Source organism: Bos taurus, chromosome 3 (genome assembly GCF_002263795.3).
Source record: "Bos taurus isolate L1 Dominette 01449 registration number 42190680 breed Hereford chromosome 3, ARS-UCD2.0, whole genome shotgun sequence".
Classification (NCBI taxonomy): domain Eukaryota; kingdom Metazoa; phylum Chordata; class Mammalia; order Artiodactyla; family Bovidae; genus Bos; species Bos taurus.
In genome coordinates, this window is record NC_037330.1 from 23,706,004 (window position 1) to 23,720,652 (window position 14,649).

Consider the following 14,649-nt stretch of genomic DNA (forward strand, 5'->3'; position numbering starts at 1 on the left):
TTCAGGGACATTGACATCTGTTCCCTTTACTTGCCTAGGAACCCGTCATGTGGCTTCACCGTGATTTGAAAGAACGTTGGATTATTGACTTCTGAGTTACCGGAGTGGCCAACACACGCATCCATCCACGTGTGTTCTAGGGACCTTCAAGGACACTGGCACTGGCAGTGAGGCTGGCTGCACCTCTGCCTCTCCCTCTCCTCCTGGCTGACGAGGGTAGGAAAACCTCCCAGATTCCATGAGGGGCTCTCCTCAGTCCTCCTCTCCTCAGACACCTGCACAGGACCGGGCAAGAAGGAGGTGACCCAAGAGATCTGGGCTCTCCCAAGAGTCAATACTCCATGTCCAGAGCTCCCGCTGCACCCTGGCAGCTCATTCACCAGCAGGAGACACAATTCAGTGGCAGATAAGGGTTTTCAAGTTTTTCTGGGTTAAATGTCCTGGTCTCTCACTAGTTAGTGTGATTGTGAACATGTTTCCTTATTCATAAAAGGGAATAGCCAGTCATCCCTACCTCGTAGGTTTCTGGTGAGGGTTAAATAAGTGAGTCATTCAGTAGGTGCCTAAAACATAGTAAGTCCTCGTCAATCCCATTGTCCACTTCCCCAGCACTCTGCCCAACCTAGTCCCATGCTGCTTCTCTGAATAGGAAAGGCTGATATCTGGAAATGGAGGGGAAAACAAAAGAGACTGTTTTCACGTAAACCACGGCTTCCTCCAGATTAGTCATGAAAATGTTGATCATTTTTATTGAGCTACATGAAGGAATATGAACTTTTAAAAGAAATGCTTCCACATTTAACAAAGAAAGTGGGACTAAGAGGCAAAACTCGAAGTTACAAGAAGCCCAAATAACTCAGAATCTGCCACTGAGATTTTGGTGCCAGCAGCTGCAGCAAATCACCTTGTCTGTCCCCTGGAGGCGGGTAGGGAAGAAAGCTCCCACTTGGGCCATTGACAGACACAGTTTCTGGTGGCGGAAGGCAGATAGTAAGGTGAGCATCTTCTAAAAGGGAGGCAGGAGGACCCAGGCTTGTGTCCGTGTTACTTTCTGTATGAAGCCTCAAGGGGAGCCCTCGATAGACATCTGCTAACTAATGTCCACGTTCCCATCATTGTCACTCCCAGGTCAGTGAATCTTTGTTTTCAGGGTCTCTTTGTGCTGTTTCACCAGGGAGCCAATCCACTCCTTGGTTTTCTGCTTGGCTTCCTCCCAAGTGTAGAGGGGCTCATACCCCAGATCTCGCTGAGCTTTCTTATAGGAGAAGGTGAACACGCTGTTGGAAAGAGTCACTAGGTGGCGGTTGAAGCAAGGGTTATATTTGTAAATTGGACTGAGCAGGAAGCTCACTATTTCCAGCAGGAAGGCAAGCCAGTACTGCAGAGAAATAGGAAGGCTCATCCGGGAATCCAGGCAGAAGCCCCATTCTTTGCTCAAAGTGTAATTGAGGTCATCGTAGCTTTGGTGTGGCGTGTCGTCTGAGATGTAGTAGAACTGTCCTTGGATGTTTGGGACCTTTTTGGGGTCCCTCAGGGCCCTCAAGGCCAGAATGTGGGCCCAGGCTACATTGCCAACATAGACTGGGTTGACTCTTGAGAACTTGCAGTGATTGGTCAGGATGCCGTTGTTATTCAAGGCTCCGTGCATGTAGGCAGAAAGGAATGGGCTCCCCTCCCCGTAGATGTACATGGGCCTCAGGGCACAAGTGTACAAGGTGCCACCATTTTTCAGAGCCCACCCATTAGCTCCCAGCACAGCCTTCTCGGCAAGCTTCTTGCTGTATGGGTATGGAGAGGACCATGCCGATTCATGATGCTCTTCTTCACGGCCGTCTTGGATGATCTCCCTGTAGGAGTTGGGCCCAGCCACTTCTATGGTGCTGGTGTGGATAAAGACCGGTACGCTGGCCTGGACACAGGCCTCCAACAGCAGCTGGGTACCTGCCCGAAGGAAGCACACCATCAGTGTCAGGACACAGCCCAGGCCCAGCCCTGCCACGGACCGTGTCTGCCCCTCGTCCTGAAGTGCAGTGGCTATTACATGTGAGCAGTGCATTATCTCTGGCTAAGATCCAACCATGCTAAAGCCGTAGGACAAAAGCGAAAATGAAAAGATGAAAGGAGAACAAGACTTGGGTTCTGGACCGCAAGCATTTGGATTTCATGGACTTTGGGGATTTACATGGAACATGTTTGTACTTTTAATGTTGGAAAAGAACGAGTTGCCGCTTTATATTTTGCACAGTAACGAGATTTTAAAACGATCATTTGTCATCTCCAGCACCTCATTAAAGGTGGGCTGAAATGAAAAAGTGAAAGTGCTAGTTGCTCAGTCGTGTCTGACTCTGCGACCCCATGGATTGTAGTCTGCCGGGCTCCTCTGTCCATGGAATTCTCCAGGCAAGAATACTGGACTGGGTGCCATTTTCTTCTCCAGGGGATCTTCCCGACTCAGGGATGAACCTGGGTTTCCTGCATTGCAGGTGGCTTCTTTACCATCTGAGCCACCAGGGAAGTCCTAAAGACAGCTGTTGTAAACTTAAAAAAATTAGGAGGCCATACTCTTAGGATAGGGACAACTCTGGTCCATAGGAGGACAGTTGAAGGACTCACATCTCTCTCTCTCACACACACACACACACACACAGAGTTGTATGTAAGTAATGTGAGCATGCACGCTAAGCTGTTTCAGTTGTGTCCAACTCTTTGTGATCCTATGGACTGTAGCCCACCAGCCTCCCTGTCCAGGGGATACTCCAGGAAAGATGCAAGTAATATATACTCTTAAATATAAATTGAATTGTTGGTATTTTCTTATCTTTTTTTTTTTGAAGACCAATAAAAAATTGTCACAAGGACTTTTTGTCACTGAGCAAATGAACGGTGAGGAGAAGCTGGAGATCCGGACTGTGTTTCTGATTTTGCTTCTTGCAAAGGCCACTCCTAATTCTGGCTATGACTCCTTTTACGGAGGAATGAAAAACTGAGGTGGTAAACCTTTTCTCAATACTAGTCTTCTGGAGCCTGGCAATGGCTTTATATGTTGAGCCTGGTGAAGAACCAGAAAGGAGTGCGCCCTCTGCTGGTAATATCTGTCATGGGAGGATCTTGTAGAATTCCTTAACCTGGGGAGAATTTTAGCTCCTAGAGGTAACCCAGAGTCTTCCCTGCAGGAAAGAAATGATTTCCTGGAAAAAACATCACTTTGGAGTGGTATTTTAAAAAAAAACCCTCTAAATATCTTTGTGCAATTTGATTTTCAGGAAAGACAGCCTCGTTAAAAACATTTAAATCTAAAAGCAGAGATATTTCAGAGCTAATGGTAAAGAATCTCCTGCCAATGCAGGAGGCGAAGGAGACACAGATTTGATTCCTGGGTCGGGAAGATCCCCTGGAGAAGGAAATGGCAACCCACTCCAGTATTCTTGCCTAGAGAACCCCATGGACAGAGGAGCCTGGTGGGCTGTGGTCCATGGGGCCAGAGTCGGACACGACTGAGCCACTGAGCATGCACTCACGTGAACTGCACAAGAAGAAATGACCGCGATTGTGAAGCATTTTCTAAACCAGAGAGTGATGCAGTGATCCTAGTTTTAGTCGATGGAGGCCTCCAACTCTTCCCAGGGATTTCAAATCCCCAATGCTGGGAGCTGTGGAGAGTAGGAAATTATGGAGTAGGGGAGCTGAAAACTCAAGACCGGTTAGCACTCTCTTGGCAGTGTGGGGGTAACCAGGGGCATGGCTAAGGCAAAACTAGAAAGGGTCTTTTTTGAGACTGTGATTTTAGGCCAGAGACGCAAAAGCAAAGAGTTGCTTTAGAAAAAGAGTCTCTGTGTAGACTAATTCTGGTGGGCAGGGTGTGGAAGGCAGATGCGCTGGGGGTTGGGGTGCTGTGGTCCTAGAGAGACTGGCCTCCAGGGATCAGAGGAGGATACTACACAGCAAGCCAATAAGGGATTTCAGCTAATTCCTTGAGCGAAGTGTCTAGATTTTAAGTCGATTGGAAAGTCACAGTTCAGAGAGAGCCAGGAAGCATTTAAGGGATAAGGATCTTAAGATGCTATACTTTGGACACCTGGCTAGGAGCTACTCTTCAATAATAGACCTGGTGGGACTTCCCTGGTGGTCCACTTCTAAAGCAGGAGGGCATGGGTTTGATCCCCGGATAGGGAACTAAGATTCCGTATGCCATGTGGCACACCCCAGAAAATGAACAACAACAACAACAACAAAAGACCTGGTAGTGAGCTGAAGCTGAAGCTCCAATACTCTCATGACCTGATGCAAAGAGGTGACTCATTGGAAAAGACCCTTATTCTGGAAAGATAGAGGGCAGGAGGAGAAGGGGGTGACAGAGGATGAGATGGTTGGATAGCATCATTGACTCAGTGGACATGAGTTCGAGCAAACTCTGGGAAACAGTGGACAGGGAGACCTGGCATGCTGCAGTCCACAGGGTTGCAAAGAGTCAGACACAACTGAGCAACTGCACAAATGAACTGAAGAGATGGTATTATGGATAATGTAAAACTAGTCTTGTTAAGAAGATACTACAGGAAGACCAGAGCTGGCTAATTCTGTACTGCCAGACCACTGTGAACCAGCTTTGGTAGTTTTCTTGTGAGGAACTCTTCTCGGGGGTGAGCAGAAATTCTCTCAACGTTCTCACTACCCTTATAATCCTTCCTTTGCAGGAAGTCTTGCCTGAAGGAAACCAGCCCAGAGCTGTGGCCCATTACTCCTGACCTGGGAGCATCTTATATCACAAAGCTGTTAGTTAGTTCTTGGCTGTCCTGTGACCCCCAGCTTATAACCACACAGAAGGGCTAACGTGATGACCAAGGAAACACTTTTAAGTTCTGGTTCCAATGCAGTGGAGGCAGGAGGTGGTCGGAGAACAAGAGTTTGAGGTTGGAGCTGACTCAACACTTGATTGGACCAGCAGAAATGTTTTTGTGGCCTTTGGACTTACCGAGGTGTGGGTTTAAATTCTAGCCTGTTCACTCCTCTCCACAGGGCCTTAGACAAGTTATTTAGCCTGTCTCAGCCCCAGTTTCCTCATCTAAAAAACTGAGGATGATGGCTATGAGTCTGTTGATTGGAAGAAAGTATGTGAAAGTGTTAGTCGTTCAGTCGTATCTGACTGTTTGCGACCCCACAGTCTATAGCCCACCAGGCTCCTCTGTCCAAGGAATTGTCCAGGCAAGAATACTGAAGTGGGTTGCCATTTCCTCCTCCAAGGGATCTTCCTGACCCAGGGATCGAACCAGGGTCTCCCAAGTTGTAGGCAGATTATTTACTCTCCAATCCACCAGGAATCTCTGTTGGTGGTGATGAGCAAAAATGCTTGGTGTCCACCCAACAGGTGTTCACCAGGCGCCCCCTCCCTTATCCTGGCCTCCCTTATCACTGGCCCACCTCCCTCCAGCTCCACCCAGGATCCTGTACCTTTCACATTGACGTTCATGATGGTCTCTCGCGGGACAGCATTCCTGACGTCAATGACAGAGGCGGTGTGGATGACCACTGAGGTGCCCTGGCAGGCCCCCTTCAGGCACTGCTCATCCAGAATGTCTCCTTCCAGCAGGGTCAGCTTGATCTTGCTCTGGAGCTCTGTGTGAACAGGAGGCAGGTCACTGGAAAGCTCTCTGCATCTGAAAGTTTCCTGATAAAGGTGGCATTTTACCTAGGTCTTCAAGGATAGGTAGACTGAGGGGAAGGAGAGATCGGGAGGAGAGGTGAACAGCCCATGGAAGGAGCAAGTCAACAAGGGCATAGCAATCAGAATGTGCAGCATTTCTTGAGAAACAGCAAATATCTCTTTCCATCCCATCTCCTTCCAAAAACATAAAAAAAGAGAGTTTGAGCTATGAGGAGTCATGAGTACCTGGAACACGAAATTGTGAAAGAGACTCATGCGGCATGTATAAAATTCATTAAGGAAAGAATTTGCATTTAATTCAAATTAAATGCAATGGGGAATCAGGTATGGATTTGGAATTAAAGGAGAAATGTAAGCAAGAATTGTGGTGTAGGAAGCAAACCCCTGCTGCAGTATTATAAAGCGGATCAAGGTGGGGGGTGGCTAAGAAAAAGCAAGGTGACTGAGGGATTAATCGGGCCATGGCACCACAGTTTACATGACGAGGATTGGAACCAGGGATCCAGCAGAGGGAGTTGAGAAGAGAAGAAGTACAGAAGGTTTGACTTTCAGACCTTACCTTCCAGGTCCTGGTTCTTACTGGAGACGGGCTGAGAGGAAGAGTCAAAGGCAGCCCGAGTTTTTTCCTCTTGAGTGATTAAGAGCATGGTGGTGCTTTTTAACAGGAATTTAGAATGAGCCCCAATGCTGAATTTAACTGCAAGAGCTCTTATTAGATATCATCAAAAGCAGATATCAGTGCTGAAAATGAGCTAGCCACCAAGGGACTAACATTCTGACTATCTTAGCCAAGGATCACAGAGATGTCATCAGGGTCTCCGGCTCCTCTGAAGCCCAGGGAGGTGGCACAACATCATCACCTCAGATTAGTGTGGTTGCTCAGCTGAGTCCTACTCTGTGCGACCCCACAGACTGTAGCTGGCCAGGCTCCTCTGTCCATGGGATTCTCCAGGCAAGAATACTCGAGTGGGTAGCCTTTCCTTTCTCCAAGGAATCTTCCCAACCCGGTGGTCGAACCCGGGTCTCCTGCATTGCAGCCAGGTTCTTTACTGTCTGAACTACCAGGGAAGGCCCACCTTAGATTAGCCCATGAAATAAATGCCACACAAAGAGCTTAGATAAGTACCCTGCACTTATTTTGTGCTATTTATTTCACACATGACTTTCAGCTTTCTAATTTCCTTCCCCAGCCATCTCATGAGACAGGGATTCCAATTTCCACTTTACAGGCAAGGCCATCCAGGCTCAGAGGAATAGTCTTAAGTCACACTTCTAATGAAGGCTCCAGCCTGCCCACCTGCCTTCAAGCCTTGCTTGCTATCCCATCACCCACTTGCAGGACAGCAGATCAGTTCAGGATCAGTCAATTTAAATGAAATGGGCAATGGAGGCCAGAGAACAGCGAGAGAGAAATCCAGAGTGAAAAGTCTCCTGCATTGCAGGTAGATTTTTTTTACCACGGAGCCACCAGAGGAGCCAGCCAGACAGCCTGGGTTCAAATCCAGTTTTTCCATTTTCCAGGTGTGGGACCTTGAACAAGTTAATTAACCTCTGCTACATCTGGTCTGTATGTTTGTGTCCCCTCAGATCCATTGTTGAAATCCTAATGTGATGGTGTTAGGAGTTAGGGGCCTTTGGGAGGTTATTAGATCGTGAAGGTAGAGACCTCATAGATGGAATTTCCTTCTTCGGTTACAACTTGGTAAAACCATCTGCTCTCCTTTAAGCCTGTTTGAGATTAGCTCCGCCCCAGCCCCTTCCACTCCCAAAAGGCCACAGAGTGGGACAAAGGCAGAGGAGTTAACTGGAGAGCAGAATTTTCTGATTGTGTCTCTACCTCTGCCCTGCCTGTCCCTTCCCCTTCCTCTCTTTCAAGGCTGACTTCAGCAGACTGGCTCAAAGGCCAAGCGAGGAAAGACCGCTCACCCATTAGTCTGCAGGGATGCAGAGTGACAAGCAGAGGGCGCTGTAGATGCCTCAGCTGGAACCCCTAGCTCCCTCCTCCTCCAAGCCTCTGTGGGCTTGGCCAGTGTTTTGCATAGACTGAATATGCAGTGTAAGCTTACCTGTTGTGAGCGGGGTTGGAGGGAGCCCCAGAGAGAAGCTACTAGACAGACTAGCAGTTGAGAGCACAGATACTGCAGCCAGACCGTGCGTGACTCTTTGCAACCCTATGGACTGTTGCCTCCAGGCTCCTATATCCATGGAATTCTCCAGGCAAGAATACTGGACTGGGTTGCCATGACCTCCTCCAGGGGGGCCTCCCTGACCCAGGGATCGAACTGGTGTCTCCTGAGGTGGAACCTTGAACAAATTAGTTAACCTCTGCTATGTCTGCATGTTTCTGTCCCCTCAGAGCCATCGTTGAAATCCTAATTTGATGGTGTTATGAGTTAGGGGCATGTGGGAGGTTATTAGATCATGAAGGTAGAGCACAGATAGGATTAATGTTCTTATAGAAAAGACCCCAGAGAGATCCCTCATGCCTTCCACTGAGAGAGGGCACAGCAAGATGGTGCAGCTATGAACCAGCAAGAGACCTCTGACCAGAACTTGACCCTGCCTGAATTTTGGACTTCTAGACTTCAGATGGCTCAGTGGATAAATAATTCACCTGCAATGCCGGACACACAGGGAGTGCAGGTTCGATCCCCGGGTTGGAAAGATCCCCTGGAGGAGGAAATGGCAACCCACTCCAGTATTCTTGCCTGGAAAATCCCATGGGACAGAGAAGCCTAGCGGGCTACAGTCCATGGGGTCACAGAGTTGGACATGACTGAGTGACTAAGCGCACACACACACAGACTTCAGAACTGTGACCCATACATTTCAAATTATAAGATACCCAGCCTGCAGTATTTTGTTACAGCAGCCTGAATTGACTGGATTCTTCTATGCCTGTATTCTCATAAAAAAAAAAGAAAAAAAATAAACTGAAGCTCTGTTACCCATCCCAGAGAGAGGGTTGTGATGAGGAGCGAATGAGTTGACACACGTAAGATGCTGGGCACAGCGCCTGGCACAAAAGGGACCCTGTAAGTATTCTCTATCATTATCTTGACAGAGGCCCCTGCCCACCCACCACAGCACCTGACTTATTCACCTTGGGAGCTGTTCCGCTAGGTTGAGCATCACTCTCTCTGGGCATAAGTCATCAGCCTGCATATATTGCTGGGATGTAGGGATTACCAAAGGTTGGTGTTAATCATTTGTGAATTTTTTTAAAAAAATCAAAGACACTGTTGAAGCAGAGGGTAGAGGAAACAGACATTTGCAGAGGTCGGGGAGGGGAAAGGAGAAGAGAGTGATGGGCAGGGGCCAGGAGAGTGAGCTGGGGAGGAGGACTTTAAGTGGGGACGGGGGTCCTGGGCAGCCAGGGCCTGTGTGTAGATGGCCAATCCACCGGGGCTGGGGAGGGGAGACAGGGAGTTGGTTTGGGGGCACACAGGCGGGAAATGGGAGAGACTGAAGACTCACTTTGTCAAGAGTTGGCCCTCGGGCCATTGACTGGGGCTCGTCTGAGCTCTGCTCCCCATCGATCCCAGAGACTTTGACAAGTCGCTTTACCTTTGCGGACTTCAATTCCTCATTGTCCAGGCGGGTGTTACCCTCTCCTACCTTCCTCACAAGGATATTTTGAGGATCCGGGAGCAAAGCAGATTGGAAAATACACTATAAATCAAGCGTTTGCCTTGGCACTATGGGCAGCAATCAGGAAAGAGAGCCATGAGCTGCTTTAGCAGATTCTGTAGTCATGTCCTTGTGATGATGAGGAGAGAGGCAAATAGTACAAAGAGACGCACAGGGAATCCCCTCGAGGTGTGTCTCCATTCAGGCTGCCTCTAGTTCTCTTTCTGGCTTCTTTGTTGCATGCCTGTGCATCCTCTCCTCCCCCCTCTTTCTGGCTCCTTCTCTAATTCCCTCTCTCTCTCATTCACACACACACGCTCACAGAGACACACACACACTCACACACTTCACCCCCTCTTCCTTCTATTTCACCTTTAACAGAGATGCTCAGTGAAGCCACAGAAACATAAGGGCAATCAAGAAGCTCTGGAACTCACTGGTGGCATCTCCAGGTTAACAGCACTGGCTCACTCTTTGCAGACGGTACACAACAAGTAACAAGTTGAAACACTGAAGACTCGTGGACAGGGAGAAAACTGAAACATGATTTTCTAGATGAGAAGAACAGACTCTAAGTGTCTGGTCCACCGCCCACCCTCGCACCCTGGGTCGGGGCCCCTGACCCATCTGGGACTGCACCATGTATTACCCTACCCCGTCTTCTGACACTACTTGTGATTACACCATGGTATTACTCCATCTGTGATCTTCCTTTCTGATAACAGGATTAGCCTTGATTTGGCTACCATTTTCCTTAAGCTGCTAGACAAGAACCCCCTCCCCCACACCCACATAAGTCTTCAAAGGGAGCTACACGCCCATGACTCGAGCTTCAGTTCAGTTCCGTCGCTCAGTCACGTCCGACTCTTTGTGACCCCATGAATCGCAGCACGCCAGGCCTCCCTGTCCATCACCAGCTCCCGGAGTTCACTCGCTTACTTACTAGAAAATTCCTCCCGAACTTCTGGTCTGAAGACTTTGTCTAGCACCCGGATTTCCTGCAGATCCTTCTCCTCCACCAACAGGCAGATGATCCTCTGGCCCAGAAAGCCTCCTCCTCCGGTCACGAGGCAGCTCCACCCTGCCATGGCCAAATCTGAGCACTGAGAAACGCTCACCAGGAACCAGAAAGCACTGGGGGGCAGTTTGGGCCAGAGGACGATGCTGGAGAGATCCACAAAGACAGTTCAAGTGATTCCGTGCTCATAAAGATACACTGTGTTCCTTCTATTCCATTTTTGCAAAAATCCCTTGTGCCCACCTCCCAGGAGTAGCAGAAAGAAAGTGAAAAAGCTCTAACCGGTCAGATTGTGGCAAGCCAGATGAAAGCACCCAGGTTCTGATCTCCAGATCTCCAAAAGACGGGACTGGAGAGAGCTTTATATGCTGCTGCCTCTGACTCAGCCCACTCAGCCTTGAATTCTTACAGTGTACACATTGCTCACATCTCCTCACTTCCTCTCCAAGCAGTAGTGACCTTTACCTTGTAGCCCTCATTCCTCTAAGGCATAGGAGGAGAGAGCAAGCTTCGAGGCCACAGCGCGATAAAGATTCTTGATTCTACCCTCAACAGGGCTCCTGGCAGTCAGTGTCTGCTGCCTGGGATCCACCGTCTGTGAACTTAAATGGGACGGGGCGAAATCTCCAGCACTGTGAACTGTTGCCTCATGCAGCAAAGACATCTGGAGGGCGTGGGGGTGAGGTGGATCCACGGTAGCCTGTTGTCTCCTCTGTCAGAGTGTTCTTTGAAGTGTTGCTGTTTTGCAGAGTTTAGAGTTTAGAAATTTGCAGTGATGGAAGCTCCAATCACTAAATTCGGTGGAAGGCAATTTTCTTTCCCACCCAACATATCTGGATCCTCAGTTTCTTTCCCCCTGCAGAGCTCTGGGTTTCTGGAGGAAAAGCACCGTTGAAGGGAAGCTATCTGGTGATAACTGTCTAGTTCTATGACCTGTACAACGTGAGTAGGTATATGGCTGTTAGCATAACTATCTCCACCTTGGTCCCTTACAGTTTCTCCTGTCCTTTCACTAACCCTACCCAGGACTGTACAGTGAACCACTTCTCTGTTATCAAGGGTTTTGTTTTTTTTTTTTTAAAGATATTAGTTGTTGTTGTTATTTGGTCACTAAATGGTGTCCGACTCTTTGTGAACCCATGGACTATAGCCCAACAGTCAATGAAGATTCTCCAAGCAAGAATGCTGGACTGGGTTGCCATTTCCTTCTCCAGGGGATCTTCCTGACCTAGGGATAGAACCTGGGTTTCTTGTGTCTCCTGCATTGGCAGGAGGATTCTTTACTGCTGAGTCACCTGGGAAACGCAATAGATACTGCTTAATAACTGTTAGGGCCAAATGGCCTCTAGGCTCTGTTAGTCCCAAACGACAATGAAACTATTTGTATTCCTGGCACCCATGAAACTAGTTACCCTTTCATAAATACTAATTTAGGAATGTATGTCTTGTATGCAGGAGTTCCTAGCACCTACCTCATACCCTAGGTTAGTTATAAAATTGTCCCCATGGCCCCTCAGCAATGCTGAGTACGTGTGTGAATGCTTGTGGGTCATTGTCCACCAAACCCTACTCTGTAAGTTACACTCTGATAAACTGATCCAACGATTACATGGAGCTGCCTGCTTCACTTTTCCTTCCCAAGATGTCTTCTCAATTTGATGGGCATGCCTCCAACAGTAGGGGTCTGTAGCTGTGGGCCATAGTAGCTTTTATTATGAATGTTTGCACTCAACCCACATTTGGTTTGCAAAAACACTCTCAGTAGATTCTTGAACGGATGATACTTACATGGTTCAGAAGCCTATACCTCAGAGATGTCCAAATACCACTGCCATCAGCATCTCAAGATACTGTCAAAAGATTGAGGTGTAATTTACGTGCCTTAAAATGTCCAGATCTTAAACGTTAGTTCAACGAACCATTGCAATTATGTACAGCTATGTAAGAAACCACCCAAAACAAGATCTAGAATGTTTTTTTTTTCCCTGCAAAAAATTCTTTCCTGCCCATTTTCAGTCAATTCCCACCCTTCCAACCTACCCCAGAAACAACTACAGTCTGGTATTTAGTGGATAGATATTCTCCTAACTTTTCTTCTAAAGCCTTCATCATTCTGGATGTATATTTAAATATAGAATTCATCTAAAATCAAGTTTTATACACTGCATACAGGAAATTTTACTATTGTATTCCTCTATTGTCTATCTATTTTCTCTCATCAATATCTCGTTTTAATTATTTGCTTGCTTTTATGTACTTTGTGTTTAATTTATACTTTTCAAGTTTCTTGTGGTCGAAGATTAGATACTTGATTTCTTCTTTTTGACAACGGGCATTTGCATTTAAAGCTAATTTCTGTCTAAGCACCATATTACCTGCAACCAACAATGTTTTTTTTTTTTTTGGTGGGGCACACATTGAAGGCATGTAGGATCTCAGTTCCCGGACCAGAGACTGAAGCTGCAGACTACCGTGGAAGCACAGGGTCTTAACCACTGGGCCACTAGGGAAGTCCCTTAGCAGTTTTGTTACCATTCAGGTAAAAATATTTTCTGACTTACCTGTGGTTTCTTCCTTAATGCATGAGTTATTCCTAAGCATGTTGTTAAATGTCAGAAACCAGAGATTTTCTAGATAATGTTATCAATTTCTAAGTTAATACTATAGTGGGCAGAGAATATAGCCCGTATGATTTTGATTTTCAGATATTTATTGACAGTTGTTTGGTGGCTCAGTACAAATGGTCTGTCTTAGTGAAACGCCACAAGCACTTGAAAAGAATTCTTTAAATTGCCAACAGTTGCAGAGAGTGATGCTTTATAAGAGTGGGTTTGACACCCTCCTTCAGGTCTCCCCCTCTTCCTGCGTTGTGGACATCCTCCTCTTGTCACTTGGGACTTGCTCCCAATGCCTCAAACGCCCTTGCTTGGGAAAGGCACTGAGCTACAGCGTCTTCTTCTCTGAGCACTAACTAAAGGCCCTCGGTCTCACTGAGACCTGTGGCGCCTATCTGAGGTCATCAAGATGCCTCGTACAGCTTTGCCTGCTGTGGGGATGCTGTAAGTGGGCATTTATACCTCCTATCCCCTCCAAGGCTGCGGCTGAAGAGCTAATTCCCCCAGCTCTTGGAAATGTTGGAGGCTGGTAGATTTCATCTAGTTTCTCTCTGAGGATTGCCTTCAGCCAAAGAACCAGTGGAACAAGAGTTCAGAGTTGATGAGTGGAATTGATAAACTGTGTAGATGGTGAGAGATAAAGGGGAAGGCAGACGGGGGCCAGAACATTACTTTTGTTTTGTTTTCAGACATCTTTGCTGTAAAACAAATTTACATGACATAAAATTAACTTATTTTAAGTGTACAATTCGACTATTTTAAGTAAAATTATGAACTTGTATAACCATCACCATAGTCCTATTTTGGAACATTTCTGGGTTTGTGTATGTGCGTGCGTGTGTGTACTAAGTTGCTTCAGTCGTGCCCAACTTTTTGCAACCCTATGGTCTATAACCTGCCAGGCTCCTCTGTCCATGGGATTTCCCAGGCAAGAATACTGGGGCGGGTTGTCATGTCCTCTTCCAGGGGACCTTCCTGACCCAGGGATGGAACTTGAGTTTCTTACGTCTCCTGCATTGGCAGGTGGGTTCTTTACTGCTCGTGTTGCCTGGGAAGGCCTGGAACGTTTCTATCCCCACTAAAAGATCTCCTGTACCCATTAGCAGCAACTCCTCATTCATGCTCCCCAGCTATGTGAAAGTCGCTCAGTCACGTTCAACTCTTTGTGACGCCATGGAGTATACGGTCCGTAGAATTCTCTAGGCCAGAGTACTGAAGCAGGTAGCCTTTCCCGTCTCCAGGGGATCTTCCCAACCCAGGGACTGAATGTCTCTCACATTGCAGGTGAATTCTTTACCCCAGCTGCAGACACCCTTTAATTAACTTTCTGACTCTATAGATTTGCCTTTTCTGAACACCCTATAGGTAGAGTCATACAGTGAGTGCATGGTCTTTTGTGTCTGGCTTCTTTTTCTTACCACGACACACTTTTGAGGCTCATCAATGTTGCAGCATGTATCAGTATTTCTTTCCTTTTAGGTGTCGAGTACTATTTCATTGTATTGATCTCCCATATTCTGTTTATTCTTTCACCAATTGATAGTTGGGGTGTTTCCACTTTTTGTACTATTATGGATAAAGCTGTTAGGAACATTCCCATACAAGTGTTTGTGGGGATGTATGTTTTCATTTCTTTTGGGTGGATAGCTAGGAGTGAAGTTGTTGGGTCATATGGTAAATTTATCTTTAACTTAAGACATTGCCTAACTGTTTTCCAAAGTGGT

General features: G+C 47.1%; 1 protein-coding gene across 2 annotated transcripts; it reads right to left on the reverse strand.

The window, feature by feature from the left end:
- Window positions 1-722: 722 nt before the first annotated feature.
- HSD3B1 (hydroxy-delta-5-steroid dehydrogenase, 3 beta- and steroid delta-isomerase 1) lies at window positions 723-10,620 on the reverse strand. Of its 2 annotated transcripts, NM_174343.3 has the most exon segments (4): window positions 725-1,941; window positions 5,449-5,613; window positions 10,236-10,456; window positions 10,593-10,620. In NM_174343.3, coding segments are annotated over 3 exon segments (1,122 nt in total). In that variant the 5' UTR covers window positions 10,381-10,456; window positions 10,593-10,620; the 3' UTR covers window positions 725-1,129.
- Between the last annotated feature and the right edge of the window lie 4,029 nt (window positions 10,621-14,649).